Below are 15408 nucleotides of genomic sequence, written 5' to 3' on the forward strand. Positions count from 1 at the left end.
ACACGTAATAACAAGTCCGATTTGTGTTTATCCCTTTTGTTCTCTCATTGGTTAGAATACAACAAATATGTTTACGATTTTATGATGTCGGACTTATGGTACAGAAATACCTGGAGAAGAAACCGGCTATCATCACTCCGTGGGCTTTTCGATTAGCAGCAATGAATCGTATTATATGCACGATCCCAAACAGGATATGTGCTGTGTTACAGTTATTAGTTGTGGGGTACAGGCTGGAATGAGAAATGGGTACACGGACGCGGATCGCTCTCAGGCGAGCGCCTTACCACTGGACTATGTTAGCTGGGAAGAACTCCCAAACCAGCCCACACTGCCTGCGCTGGATTTATTTGCTTTAAAAAGTGACCGCCAACACGCGCAAGTCTAACGCTATTTCCGGTTGTTCAGAACGGCCGCCATCAGCACCTGGTCTTCCGCTGGTCTCATTCCGGATGTCCGTAGCTGTGACCAAATTACGTGTGTCCAGCACATTTCCGCAACTTCAAATGTGTTTATATACGTAGTAATGTCCAGCTACAGCTATTAGATGCGTTGTTAAATATCATTACGAATGTCTGCAGTATAAATGTATCTTGTTACTACTGATAACACAGCCTTAATTTAGTACGGCTGGGTGTCGGATGATTAATAATTGTGTAGTTCGAAAGGGGAAGAGGCAGGGGACGATCACGGCTCCTGTCTGACGTATCGTAGGATGGATTTCCGTCGGTAGGTCCGCAGTCTTTACGTCATTCCAACTAATATAATACCCCGTGAATTGAATATCAGAGTTCTTGGTATCAGCTATCTTATCTTTGTATATGTAAAATAGTGTTTGCTGCTATTAGGTAAAGATAGAAAACTGCAAGTAACGGGTTTTTATCAATTTTGTTTTTTACTAATAACCACATGTTAGATAAGAACTAATTTTGTTCTAAAATGCGCAAGTGTGTCGTTAATGAATGAATGAATGAATGAATGTTTAACGACACCCCAGCACAAAAAATACATCGGCTATTAGCTGTCAAACTATGGTAAAGCAAACAAATAAATTCAAGATTTAAATAAAAACACAGTGTAAAGAACTGTGCAAAAATACAAATATCACAGATAGATACTAACTTTTACTCAGAATTTCAATTTGTGCTGTATTGGCCATTCTCATATAGAATGTTACACCCCTGTAGCACGGTGAAGTTACAGTACACGCAGGGGATGTCGTTAATAATACCCCTTATCTTATCGGACAGCAGTGTGAGTTTTGAAATCTAAAGTGGGAGCATAATAACACAAATGTAATACGTTCACAGAATGTTTGGTTTTACAGCTCGTTATTTAATCCGTAATCATTAAGCGTCAATTAATCGCTACACCAATACTTTTCTAGAATGAATTAATGTTTTATTTAACATGTCATTGCCGACCCAGAATGAGATCACTTATTCCCTCCGGTGGACCTGTTCAGTTCCTTGCCTGTCTCAACCAGTGCCCCACGACTGGTATATCAAAGACCATGGAATGATATATCCGTCGTGGTGCACTGGCTGGAACGAGATTTTGAAGAAATATTTCAATTTTTTAGTGGGACGGAACGTAGCCCAGTGGTAAAGCGCTCGCCTGATGCGCGATCGGTCTAGAATCGATCCCTGTCAGTGAAAACATTGGGCTCTTTTTCGTTGCAGCCAGTGCACCACAACTGGTATATCAAAGGCCGTGGTATGTGCTATCCTGTCTGTGGGATGCTGCATATAACAGATCATGTCCTGGAGGACGGATCCGGTGAAAGTCGACACCTGCGCCTATGGCAGGCGTGTGCTACAACTGCTTGTTCTGAATGCGCACGTTAAAACATATGACCTGACCGGATTATAACACAGGGTAAATAAAAGAGCTGTGCGGACACACTCCCCCCCCCCCCCCCCCCCTAAAAAAAAAAAATAAAAAAAAATAAAGAAATAAGAAGTACCAACCATTACAGTTACGCATATATAAAATTTAGAGCAAAATAATATATCTCTCTTGTGAAAGATACCTTGTTGCTAAACGGAAACACTAAACCACTCTCTCAACATCTGTGTGGTTCTTAACCATATATCCGACGCCAAATTAACCGTATTTAAAATCTGTTGAGTGCGTCGTTAAATAAAAGATTCCTTCCTTCCGTCTCGTAAATGGTTTTTGGTTTTTTTAAAGTTCAGAAAACGTGGCATTTGACATATTACTGACTGTATAGCAGTGAGTTGAGGTACTATAGTATTATCGTCGTTTAGATCACCAACGTGATGAGAAATGATTGCAAAACACTTCCGCAGACAGTTAAAAAAAATATTTGTGTTGTTTAGAAACACCACTAGAGCACATTGGTTTATTAATCATCGGCTATTGGGTGTCAAACATTTGGTACTTTTGTCATATAGTATTAGAGAGGAAACCCGCTACATTTATTCATTAGTAGCAAGGGATCTTTTATATGCACCATCCCATAGACAGGATACCACATGCCACGGCCTTTGATATACCAGTCGCGGAGCTGCATTGGCTAGAACGAAAAATAGCCCACCGACGGAGATCGATACTGCATATTGCACTTACCTTTACATATTAATATGAAATTGCTCTTTTACTCTTTTCACAGTGCCGACGCCATATAACCGTTGTCACGGGGATCCTATAATACCCGTAACTGAATGAAACACGATTGTCCAAATATCTCTCCTAACTGTATATCTATTAGATCTCTCTGTAACAGGCAGTTATACCCGCTGTGGCTCGTCTCTAGGTATGATCAGAGATACGATCTTATATAAGTATATATTATTATAGCACGTTTAGTTCACTAGAAAACACAACAAAAACACAATACACTTTGGAATCTGTATTAACCTACGCTGACAAATGTACTGCCGCAGTAGTTAATTAATAACAACAATAATAACAACCCAGAACTGATCACTTAATTAGTTAATCTCTAGGTGTCTAGTTTACACAATATGCTAATCACTGCACCGTGACACAACACCCACTCGTGTGATAATTGAGAAACGCTAACACACACACGTGCGATAATGGAGAAACGCTTCCAGGGGAACTTAATTAATAAAGGAATTACAACACTATTCCTAACTGGTTAATTTTTAATTAACCCTAACTACTCATTCAATAACCTTGTAATACAGAATTAATACTGGTACCTATCACAATAAAGACAATAACCTACAGTTTACCTAGGTCCTCTAGGATGACTGGCTAAGCTTTATATAATTATTTAGAACAGTGAGCCTACAGATTACTGCGTCAGATGACCGGCAGCACCGTCTAAATAATATTGGTATAATACAGTATTAAAATATTTAAAGTCACATCAATCACATCAAGGTTATACACAGAGCAGAAAATATATATTTACCAAAGTCCCGTCTGAACTAATATAGATCGTTCAGTGGACGACGACCGTTCCCCTGGATACTTCCAAATGTTTCTCCCCGATATATCTAAAATCCTAGCTATTTATTCAAAACTCTCAGAGACAGCGAATATCGCCTGGGGGTACAAAGCGGTACCTCACCTATCATCTTATATATCCACCTCTCCCAGAGTCGGTATATTTTCTTAGATCGTCAGACTGGCTGGCGCCAGTTCGCCAGGAATCACGGTTGTAAAAACCGCACTTGCGGAGGTATTACGTAACTACTGGCCACCTGGGCTCCGCATCTGGGCTGGGTGTGTATTAGACGACCGTCGCGCAAAGGTATCACGTAACAAGTTGCCCATCTGGGCTTAAGTGCAATTTGGAACTGCACACGGCCCTCTAAAACAATTAATATCGCCACAGGCGAAAACAAATTAAGAGCATGTACCGTCACAACCGTAAATAAAATGTGTTGAGTGTGTCTTTAAATAAAACATTTAATTTCATTTCACTTTTCACAGTGTTAACAATCGCCTCACTTCTAAGTAAGATATTCGATTAAAATTTCCAATATTATGAGCGTAATGTCGGTTTGTCAAAAAGTAAATTCATATTGAAAAACAATTTGACACTGCGTATCAGCCGTATCAATTAGTCGGTGACGAATAAAACAAAATTTAGACAGATAATTTTTCTTTATCTTTACACGTAAATCCACGTTCTGTCAATGTTGAAATATTAATATGAAACTAATTCTGGTCACATCAGCATACGAGGGCGGGACATAGCCCAGGGGTAAAGCGCTCGCTTGATGTGTGGTCGGTCTGAGATCGATCCCAGTCAGTGGACCCATTGGACTGTTTTCGCTCCAGCCAGTGCACCACGACTGGTATATCAAAGGCCGTGGTATGTGCTATCCTGTCTGTGTGATTGTGTATATACAAGATCCCTTGCTACTAATGAAAAAATGTAGCGGGTTTCCTTTCTAAAACTGTATGTCAAAAGTACCATATGTTTGACATCCATGATTAATAAACGAATGTGCTCTAGTGGTATCGTTAAACAAAACAAACTTTTGTCTTTTTTTCATCAACATATATGAATGTCTTGAACCCCAGCTGCGGTTGTTTTTTGTTTTTTTCACTATTCCGTGTTAAATAAATTATATATTATTATTATTAATATTATTAATATTATTATTATTATTATTATTTTAAGTTGAGAAATTATCATTCATAAACAATTCTCATCAAAATAAATCACAGCATAACTGGCTCCAATCTCGACAACCAAGGACAACATCACTGAATCGATAGCGGAGAAAACTACCATTAATTGAATTAAAACTAAGGCTTACGGCCAGTGGCGAGCAACCATCTGTTTGCGCCACAGACGACGGCGAGCGAAGTGAAGGTGTGGGACCACCGTGTACAACCAAAACGTGGCATTAGGGTTCCACACATTGTGATAGGTTGTGACCAGCCACCAGCCACGCAAGGCGTCAGCGAATCACTCTAGTGAAGCCAATGGCATCGCCGTCATACTGCCTGTCAAGCGCTCTCCGTCATTAATTCGTCGGCGTCTAGTAGTAATAATTATTATGTTTCATGGAAAACATTATCCTATGTTAGTATGGCCCATCGTATGTCTCGTCTGCTGTTAGTATAGTGTATGTAAATATCAGAAATAACTGGGTTTTGAGGTGTGTGTTTTTTAATATAGCAGAACAGAAGCTAAAGTGAACCCAGACATCGAGTAAATTTACAGATATATGTTCCGATAACTTGTAGGGATGATAGATTTTGGAATACTAGTATACTGGCCAGCCGATAATTACTGGAACTTTTTCTATCGACGACCGCTCCAAGTTGCCAAGTGAATAGTTAGGCATTGATCGTGCTTCCAGTGTTTCGTCTGGAGTTTTTGACTGAATGGAAGACTAATGAGATTCAGCGCGTTTAACGAGTACCAGTGTTTCTCTATATAGCGTGTGTATTACGCCAGTCTATGAAGCCGAAAGTGTCGAGTCAGTCAAAGTTGCGAAGTGTGAGAGTTAAAAGTCGTAATGTTCGGAACCCACGTAGTAAAATGTTAAACCAGAGTTGAAACGTTTTGAGCTCAATTTGCAATAAGATCAAAGTGCTGAGTCAAAGTTGCGAAGCGTGAGAGTTAAAAGTTACAATGTTATGAACCCAACTATTAAAATGGTGTTTCACAGTTTGGAGCTCAGTTTGCCTTAAGTTGGACTAAAGTATATAAAAGTGTTGAGTCCATGTTACAAAGGATGGCACAGAGATGAATTAAGGTTCAAAAGTTTGAATTCAAGTTATGAAGTGTTGAGAAAAGTTGCAAAGAGATGGACCGGAAGTGCTGAAACAAAATACAACTACTGAGTCCAAGTTGGAAAGCGTTGTATCCAAATGAGTAAACTACCATTTTAATAACACTATTCTTTATTTTTATGTCAATAAAAAGGCACAAAAACTCACACTTTTAACAACTTCTTTTGTGGTTGTTAGTTTTTGTGAAAAACAAATAAGAAAAACAAAACCCAGGATCACAAATTATGATGTTCTATCTGACCCTACAACACCTTTGGAAATTACTCATTGCAAACTCGGGAAATTATGAGCATTGACTAACAAACCATCTCTCATATAATACTCCGGGTAGAGGCGGCTTGGAAACTCTGAACCGCGATGACTACCGAAAACGTGTCCGTGAACATCTCGGACAAGGAGAACTTCTTCCCCTTGATCAAACAGCCAGTCTACATGATCGTCATCTACACCGTCGCCTACACCGTTGTCTTCGTCACGGCGCTGGTCGGCAACGTCATGGTGATCGTCGTCGTCATCAAGAAGAAGTCCATGCACAGCATCACCAACTACTTCCTCGTCAACCTCGCCGTGGCCGACATCTTCATGGCGCTGTTCTGTGTGCCTGTCAATCTCATCGTCAACTTATACAACGGTAAGCTGAGTATTTTATGTATATAATTTAATCCTTACTAGCAATACATGGTACAAACACAGTCCTCCAAATACCTGTATTGTGTAAATAATTTAATCTTTGCTAGCAATGCATGGTAGAAAACACAGTCGTTCAAATACCTGATGTCTGTTGTATAGATATGGTTTTGTTATTCAATCTCTAATAATTTATATATGAGTGTGATCTAAAAAGTATTTGGTCTTTGGCAGTTACCCCCTATTACTGGAGCAAATCCTCCGACTCGGGCAACACCGACAGAGATATTCGGGGAAAATTAGCTGGCTTGAACCATTTTCATCATTCTAGACAAGATATTAGTTGTGATTCACGTACAATACGTAGTGACTCGTTTATAACACTAGTTACTTATTTGGTAGTAATGCTAACATGAATATATGTTGTTATCCAGATTGGGGCATTTTCGTTTAATTCGGGCAAACATCAGGTTCTCCACACTCTCCTACAAAAATGGGCGTCCGTACGCCTATGGTCTGTGTGTGTGTAAATCTAATTGTTGATCTATACTGTGCTGAGCTGCATATTTAAAAACGTTTTAAAGGGAAATTCCTGAGTTTGCTGCAATGTTTAAAATGTTATCAACTAACAGAGACTTTTTAACGATTGTAATTACATATCAAATATATATTTCTGTATAAAATATTAGTGTCTGTATATTAAACGTGTTTCTGATCGTTCTAATATTTGTACTACGTTAAATTTCATTTTATTTCTTTAAAACAAAATTTTCGTACGTACGAAATTATTTGAAAACAAATCCAGTTTGGGCTTCTCACAAATATTAGGACACTCAGAAAGACATTGAATATACAGACACTGATATTCTAAACAAGAAAATATATTTAATATGTAAGTTTAATAGTAGAAATATTTTATTAGTCGGAAATATCTTACAATGCAGTAAACTCAGGAATGTCCCTTTAACTGTAATGGATCGTTTATATGCACGTTTGTACACATTTGGAAAATATGCTATTGCTGACCAGAGATTTTTATGCGTCAAATTTGCACGTTTAATCGTAGAAATATTTTATTAGTCGGAAACATTTTACAATGCAGCAAACTCAGGAATGTCCCTTTAAATAGCAATACAATGTCATGACGGAAACAAGAATTGCCCAAATACATCCTTTGTGCTATTTGTTGTATAGAAGTAGTTTCCTTACTTAACCAATAAGCATATATATGTGTGTGATCCAAATATTTGGACGACAATATTGGAAAGTTTTTTTTCATATTAAGATAATGAGAATGATAGGCAGAGGGTGATAGATGAGAAAGATGAATGAATGTGTGAGCCAGCTTTGACGGGATTTGAACCACTGTCGTCAATCTTATCATTAACCTATACAATGATAAGCATAATTTAAATACTTTATTTTTAAAGACTGTTCTGAGTTTGACAAGAAGAGACAGGTTTTATTCAGTATTAATGTCACTGGCTCAAAATGCATAACAAAAAAAAACCCAAAAACGAAAAAACCCTATCGCATGCGTATTGTATATCACAGGACATCATCACTTTGCATTCTTATTAGACGTATTAGATATAAAAACATGATTAATTAGGTAGGTCAATTGTAGATGACAACAGCTTAACTGAATTTGATACTATAGTAATACCTTTCCGACTAGAATATTTTAACTACTAAGCTTATTCATTAAAAACATGCTCTTGCTTATATTACCAATGTCTGTATATGTAATGTGTATCTGATCGTACTGACGTTTGTTAAAGTTAAAGTTTTGTTTTGTTTAGCGACACCACTAGAACACATTGATTAATTAATCGTCGGGTATTGGATGTCAAACATTTGGTAATTCTGACTCGTAGTCATCAGAGGAAACCCGCTACATTTGTCCTAATGCAGCAAGGAATCTTTTATATGCACTTTCCCACAGACAGGAAAGCACATATCATGGCCTTTGTCCAGCTGTGATGCATTGTTTTGAACGAGAAAAACAAACAAAAACAATCAGCTGAATGGATCCACTGAGGTGGTTCGATCCTGCGACGCAAGCACCTAAAGCGTGCACTCAACCGACTGATCTAAATCCCGCCCCTGCTAATGTTTACAGTAGCCCAAATTCGATTTTGTGACCACATAATGCATGTATGACAAATATATAAACTATACTGAGAACAAGAAATATGGAAACAATTGTTATTGTAGACTACATTTCTCTCACTATTAGCCTCGTAATGTGTGAAAGACGAAGAGTAATAACAAGAACAGGTTTGCTTTGTTTAACGACACCAACAGAGAATATTAATGTATTAATCATCGACTATTGAATGTCAAACATTTTGTATAGAGTAGAAATATTATATCATATGGGACTGAGTGTTAGTGATATCAGATGGAATGTCAGTTGATGAGGGCTTTGGATGAGGGCTTTGTTTGCAGTCACTTTTTCCTTTTAGTGTGATTTCTTATTTCTTATAATCAGTATAGTAGGAAGTAAAGAAAGAAATGTTTTATTTAACGACGCACTCAACACATTTTATTTAAGGTTATATGGCATCAGACATATGGTTAAGGACCACACAGATTTTGAGAGGAAACCCGCTGTCGCCACTACATGGGCTACTCTTTCCGATTAGCATCAAGGGATCTATTATTTGCGCTTCCCACAGGCAGGATAGCACAAACCATGGCCTCTGTTGAACCAGTTATAGATCACTTGTCAGTGCAAGTGGTTTACACCTACCCATTGAGCCTTGAGGAGCACTCCCTCAGGGTTTGGAGTCGGTATCTAGATTTAAAAATCCCATGCCTCGACTGGGATCCGAACCCAGTACCTACCAGCCTGTAGATTGATGACCTACCACGAAGCCACCGAGGCCGGTCAGTATAGTAGGAAGTAAAGTGAAGTATAACTACGACAAGCATTAGAAACATCAGAAACACACTGAGTATATATAGACACTGATATTCTAAACAAAATGTATATAACATTTGATTTAATCACTGCAAAGGTTGTATTTATAGAAGCTCAAGATTTTGTCTTTTGAAATTTTATTATTATTATTATTATTTTTATTTTTATTTTTATTTTTTATCACGCGCTAGATAATAATCTTGGATTTCTGAGACTATTGCTTTAGAAATACAATCCAACTGAATCGAAAGGAAGGAAATGTTTTATTTAACGACGCACTCAACACATTTTATTTACGGTTATATGGCGTCGGACATATGGTTAAGGACCACATAGATATTGAGAGAGGAAACCCGCCGTCACCACTTCATGGGCTACTCTTTTCGATTAGCAGCAAGGGATCTTTTATATGCACCATCCCATAGACAGGATAACACATACCACAGCCTTTGATGTGCCAGTCGTGGTGCACTGGCTGGAGTGAGAAATAGCCCGATGGGTCCACCGACGGGGATCGATCCCAAACCGACCGCGCATCAAGCGAGCGCTTTACCACTGGGCTACGTCTCAACCCGAATCGAAAGTATGTTTAGCAATTCAGAATATTTCACTTTGGTATTTAAGAATGACGTATATATTTCCGGTCACTACTAACACTATAACTTTTGTGACGGAAATAAGTTTACTCTAGTTATATTCAGCAAAGGAATGTTTCCCCTTACGCAAACAAATAATGCAATGTTAAAATATAACAATAATAATAATGATAATAATAATAATAATATTAATAATAAAATCAATAATAGCATCATCAACAATAATAATAATAATAATATCATGTCGTTCAGATTTTTTAGCCCAGATGAAACTAATTTTTTTAGAACCAACACACTCACATTTATAACCAATCACAGGACTTCACTTCTCAATCAAAAGTTCGGTGCACCTCAAACTATGACCCAACTAAAACCTATTTGGTTTAGTGCTACCCTAGACCTCCGCATTATGTTACAAATCGCTCTGCGTGGGGGTCGATGTCGGGATACAAACCCTGTACCAACCAGCTATGATATCAGAGGACACGACCTTAGGATTCAAACCCTGTACCAACCAGCTATGATATCGGAGTTCACCACCTTTGACATGTTAGTTGTGAAGCATGTGTCAGTGTAGGTGGAGCACATTTTCCCATTAAGTTTAGCTTGTTCAGTTTTTGGGTTGTACCCGATATTAAAATAGGAACTGGGTACCTACCAGACTGAAACTGAACGATACCCCCCCCCCCACCCCCACCCCCACCTCTCTCTCTCTCTCTCTCTCTCTCTCTCTCTCTCTCTCTCTCTCTCTCTCTCTCTCTCTCTCTCTCTCTCTCTCTCTCCGTGTTTTTATGTGTTTGGTTTTTTAATAGTCTTTTCATTTTACCACTGATGTACTGGACTAATACTGCCAAAAGGGAAACGTATTTTTTATGGTAATAATCGATGAGATGTTTTGATCTCGAAAACATATGGGTATATTAATTAAAGCTGTGTTTTGCATTAGAATAACATGTTAACTTAATGGAGGATAACACACATGCTATCTTATTGATCAGGAGCCGTGAAATGAGTAATTTGGTCTCAAATTGTGTGTCGGACTTTGTACGTTTCCTCGTATATCAGGATAGACCAATCAATATAATGCCATTTGAAAATGTCACGAAAAACAACTATTAGTAATTTTCAAAACAATCCTTCGGTCGATTCTTATTTCGAGACCAATGCTTCCAAAACAAAGGAAGAAAAAGCCTCGAAACCAAGTCTTGTTGCCCAGTTGGTTGAAAATAAATTGGGTGATATTGTAAATCCACAATGCTGAGTGATTTCGTTTTTCATTGTCTTTTTCTTTCAAACTTTTAACACTCACATTTGCCTTTGATAATGTAAAAGGGGCGGGACGTAGCCCAGTGGCAGAGCGTTCTCTTGGTGCGCGGACGGTCTAGGATCGATCGCCGTCGGTGGGCCCATTGGGCTATTTCTCGCCCCAGCCAGTTCACCACGACTGGTATATCAAAGGTTGTGGTATATGCTATCGTGTTTGAGGGATGCTGCATATAAAAATATCCCTTGCAACTAATGGAAACATGTAACGGATTTCCTCTCTATGACTGTGTCAAAAAGACCATATGTTTGACATCCAATAGCCGATGATTAATAAATCAATGTGCTCTGGTTGTGTCGTTATACAAAACAAACTTTTTTTTGTTAACGTAAAATCATTACAAAGAATATATCTCACGTTGTTTGGTGTGTCCATTTGTTCATATTGTCTATGTGTTACTAGTCCCTCACAGGTCCAACCGAATGTGTTTATAGGTTTCGTCGCCGTCCTTCTGTCTGTCTGCCTGTCTGTCGGTCTGTCTCGCATATAGTTTTCCGGACTTTTGTTTCGTAATGCCTCGAGACATTGAACTGAAATTTTGTTGATCGTTGTGTCGTGCACAGTTGCATATCTCATATAACGTTTATGACAATGTACCCATTTTTGACAGAGTTATGGCCCTTGAACTTAGGAGATGCGAAACTGTTTTCTGGACGGGTTTTTTTTTCACAATGCCTGAAGGTATTCAGCTGAAAATGTGTGTATAGTTTTATTATGTACTGTTACAGATAACGTTTGATTTTCAAAGAGTCATGACCCTTGAAGTTAGGAGATACGAAACTGTTTTGGGCCCGGCGAGGGGCATATATTACTTTAGCACTACTATCAGGATGCTTGTTAACAAACATATCTTCAGATAATGTTAATATTTTACATGTGGTCTCTATTACAAGCGATCCCCAGAAACAAAACAAACCAACTAAAACTAAAATAAGAAACACAATAATTAAAACTACCAAAAACAACAGAAAATAAAACAACATCCCCTTCCCCCCAACCCCCTCAAGTAAAAACCCATATCCTCCCCCCCCCCAAAAAAAAAAAAAAAAAAAAAAAAACCTACCAAAACAAAGAACAACATAAGAGAACCAAAAATAAGAAGCAATAAAAAAATATTTAAAAAACCCATACACACCAAAAACCAGCACTGCAAAACCCCCCAAATCAACAGCAAAAAACAACAACAAAAACACAAACAACAACAGCTACTATATCAACCCCCCTCAAAAAAACAAAACAAAAAAAAAAACAACAACAACGAACAAACAAACAACAAAAATAAAAAATAAAAACTCAAACAAACAACAACAACAACATCACAAACAAAACACAAAAAAAACCCCAGGACAAATCTGTACCTTCTCTTACCAAACAATGCAAACTAGAACATGAAGACAACAAAATCAATTAAAGCTTTATCCCACATCATCGCTTCTCTTGTTTCTTTCTCTCTACATTCATCCTCTTTTTTGTCTTCATCCGCTGTCACTGGGTATCTCAGGACATCTGAGATATTAATAAGCAATAAAAAATGCGATATTAATGAGTGATATAAGCCCTGATATTCGCAAAGAACGTTAACCGTTAAGTAACGCATAAACCCAGATGAGTCATGACACCGGGTTTTGAGTTCAATCTCATTAAGAATTGCGTCATATTAATATCGCCAATTCCGTTTCTGAATCTGGGAATATGCATATAATCTGCTTGTTTATCAGTAAAATGTGGTGAACTTCCACTTCTAGTCCCTTTTTTTTTTTTTTTAGCAAACCTCTAAATCAGCCTGTTAAATATATAGTCCAATCTGTGTTAGGCATTCTTCCTGGGGACTAATATAGATTGTGTGAAGGTTCAAGAGAAATTATACATCGGGATACAAACCCTGTACGAACCAGGGATTTAAGACTTGTAGTTGTTGGTTGAGTATCCTAATACCGGCTTCAACCCAGATAACTGCCACATTTCAGTTATGATGTGCTACAGTAAAACAATTAAATTTACTTCCAACTCACTAAGCAGTATTCCCTGTCGTGAGCAAACGGTCCACATAGCTGGGGCTTGTGTTCAGAACCCACGGCGCGTAGCAACCTTAATTAGATATAATATGAATGAACTGATGCTTAACGACACCCCAACACACCCCAAAAACCCAACACGCACACACACACGTCCGCACACACACAGACACATTAACATACACACTCACACACACAGACGCACAGACACACTAACACACACACGTAAACACACACACACACACACTCACTCACAGACACACATACATAATCACGCACACATACACACACAAACACACACAGATGTACACGCACAAACACACACACACATATGCACACACATGTACACACACGCACATGCACACACATGCACACACACACATACACACACAGACACACACAGATGCACACACATATGCACATACACACACACACAGTCACACATACACTCACACACACACATACACACACACACACACATACACACACACACACATACACACACACATACACTCACACACACATATACACACATACACTCACACACACACACACAAACACACACACACACATACACACACACACACACATACACTCTCTCACACACACACACACACACACACACACACACACACACACACACACACACACAAACACATCGGTTATTAGGTGTCAACCAAAGGACGAAAGACATGAAAATCAAATACTTTGCCGTATTTAATTTCGTATTTCTCCACAAGACTGAGTTCATAGGATGTTTTAACATGGTCGTGATTTCCCCCATGAATCTTAGGGTTAGGAAGGAATGAAGGAAGAAATGTTTTATTTAACGACGCACTCAACACATTTTATTTACGATTATATGACGTCAGACATATGGTTAAGGACCACACAGATATTGAGAGAGGAAACCCGCTGTAGCCATTTCATGGGCTACTCTTTTCGATTAGCAGCAATGGATTCTTATATGTACCACACCACAGACAGGACAGTACATACCGCGGCCTGTATTACACCAGTTATGGAGCACTGGCTGGAACGAGAAATAGCCCAATAGGTCCACCGACGGGGATCGATCCTAGACCGACCTCGCATCAAACAACGAACGCTTTACCACTGGGCTACGTCCCGCCCCACTTAGGGTTAGGATTAAGGAATATAGATCAACGTGTATTATAACAAGATGACTCTGACCGACAGGTGATCTCCTCCTAAAAGTGAACCATCAGCTGCAGCAGCTTCTAGAGTGTGCCTATGTTTTGTTTTTTCTCCCAAGACTTTACACTTCAAGTCCACTGTGTCAGACTGTCATATTATTGATACAATCCTTCCAAATGCGCTCTACCTGAAGTGGCTTGTTTACAACTGATCAGTGGTACTTAGGCCAGAGGAGTAACCCAAGCGTGTGGCATCACAGTGCACATTTTGTACGTTACTTAGATTCCGGAGAGCCGATCTGCTTCGACGTGATGCTTATCAATCGCGTAGGCTCATTATCGGGATAAAAAGGTCAATTAACGGAGGCTATGGCGCATCCTGGACAGCGGCGAGGACTATTGTGTCTGATTAATTCTCGTGTGTCAGTGAGAGTCTTCCAATCGGGTGATGATGTATCGATAGGACTGCGGCGTCGATAGGTAGCGGGTTGCAAAATAATCTGCTTACGCTCTCCCACGAGTTTTAACAACTCAGTGAGTAGGTGTAAGGCTACTACACCCTCTTCTCTCTCACTAACCACTAACAATTAACTAACCCACTGTCCTAGACAGACAGTCCAGATAGCTGAGGTGTGTGCCCAGGACAGCGTGCTTGAACCTTAATTGGATATACCGTTGAATGTTTGGATCAGAGAAAAAACGAAACTCTGACAACAACATCAACAACAACAACACCGAAGAACATAAGCATGATGATCTTGACCAAATACTGGCAGACAGTTGTTACTGTGTCAAGAGTTTATAGTTTCATTTCAATTTATTTTCGTGCTTAAATCCAATGAAGTTTCAAGCACGCTGTCCTGGGCACACATCTCAGCTATATGGGCTGCCTGTCCAGGAGAGTGGATTAGTTGTCGGTGGATAGCGAGGGAGAAGAGGGTTTAGTTGTCTACCTATTGAGTCGTTAAAACTCGCTCTGGGTGGGAGCCGGTACCAGGCTGACAAACCAGTA

General features: G+C 39.0%; 1 protein-coding gene across 1 annotated transcript in view; it reads left to right on the forward strand.

Annotated features, from left to right (window-relative positions):
- The first annotated feature begins 6108 nt into the window (after positions 1–6108).
- LOC121379746 (neuropeptide SIFamide receptor-like) overlaps positions 6109–15408 on the forward strand; it is a 54344-nt gene continuing 45044 nt past the window's right edge. The window contains exon 1 of the mRNA XM_041508394.1: positions 6109–6382. Within this exon, the coding sequence (XP_041364328.1) occupies positions 6109–6382 (274 nt within the window). The remainder of the gene's footprint in view (positions 6383–15408) is intronic.

This window comes from Gigantopelta aegis, chromosome 8 (genome assembly GCF_016097555.1).
Source record: "Gigantopelta aegis isolate Gae_Host chromosome 8, Gae_host_genome, whole genome shotgun sequence".
Taxonomy (NCBI): Eukaryota; Metazoa; Mollusca; class Gastropoda; order Neomphalida; family Peltospiridae; genus Gigantopelta; species Gigantopelta aegis.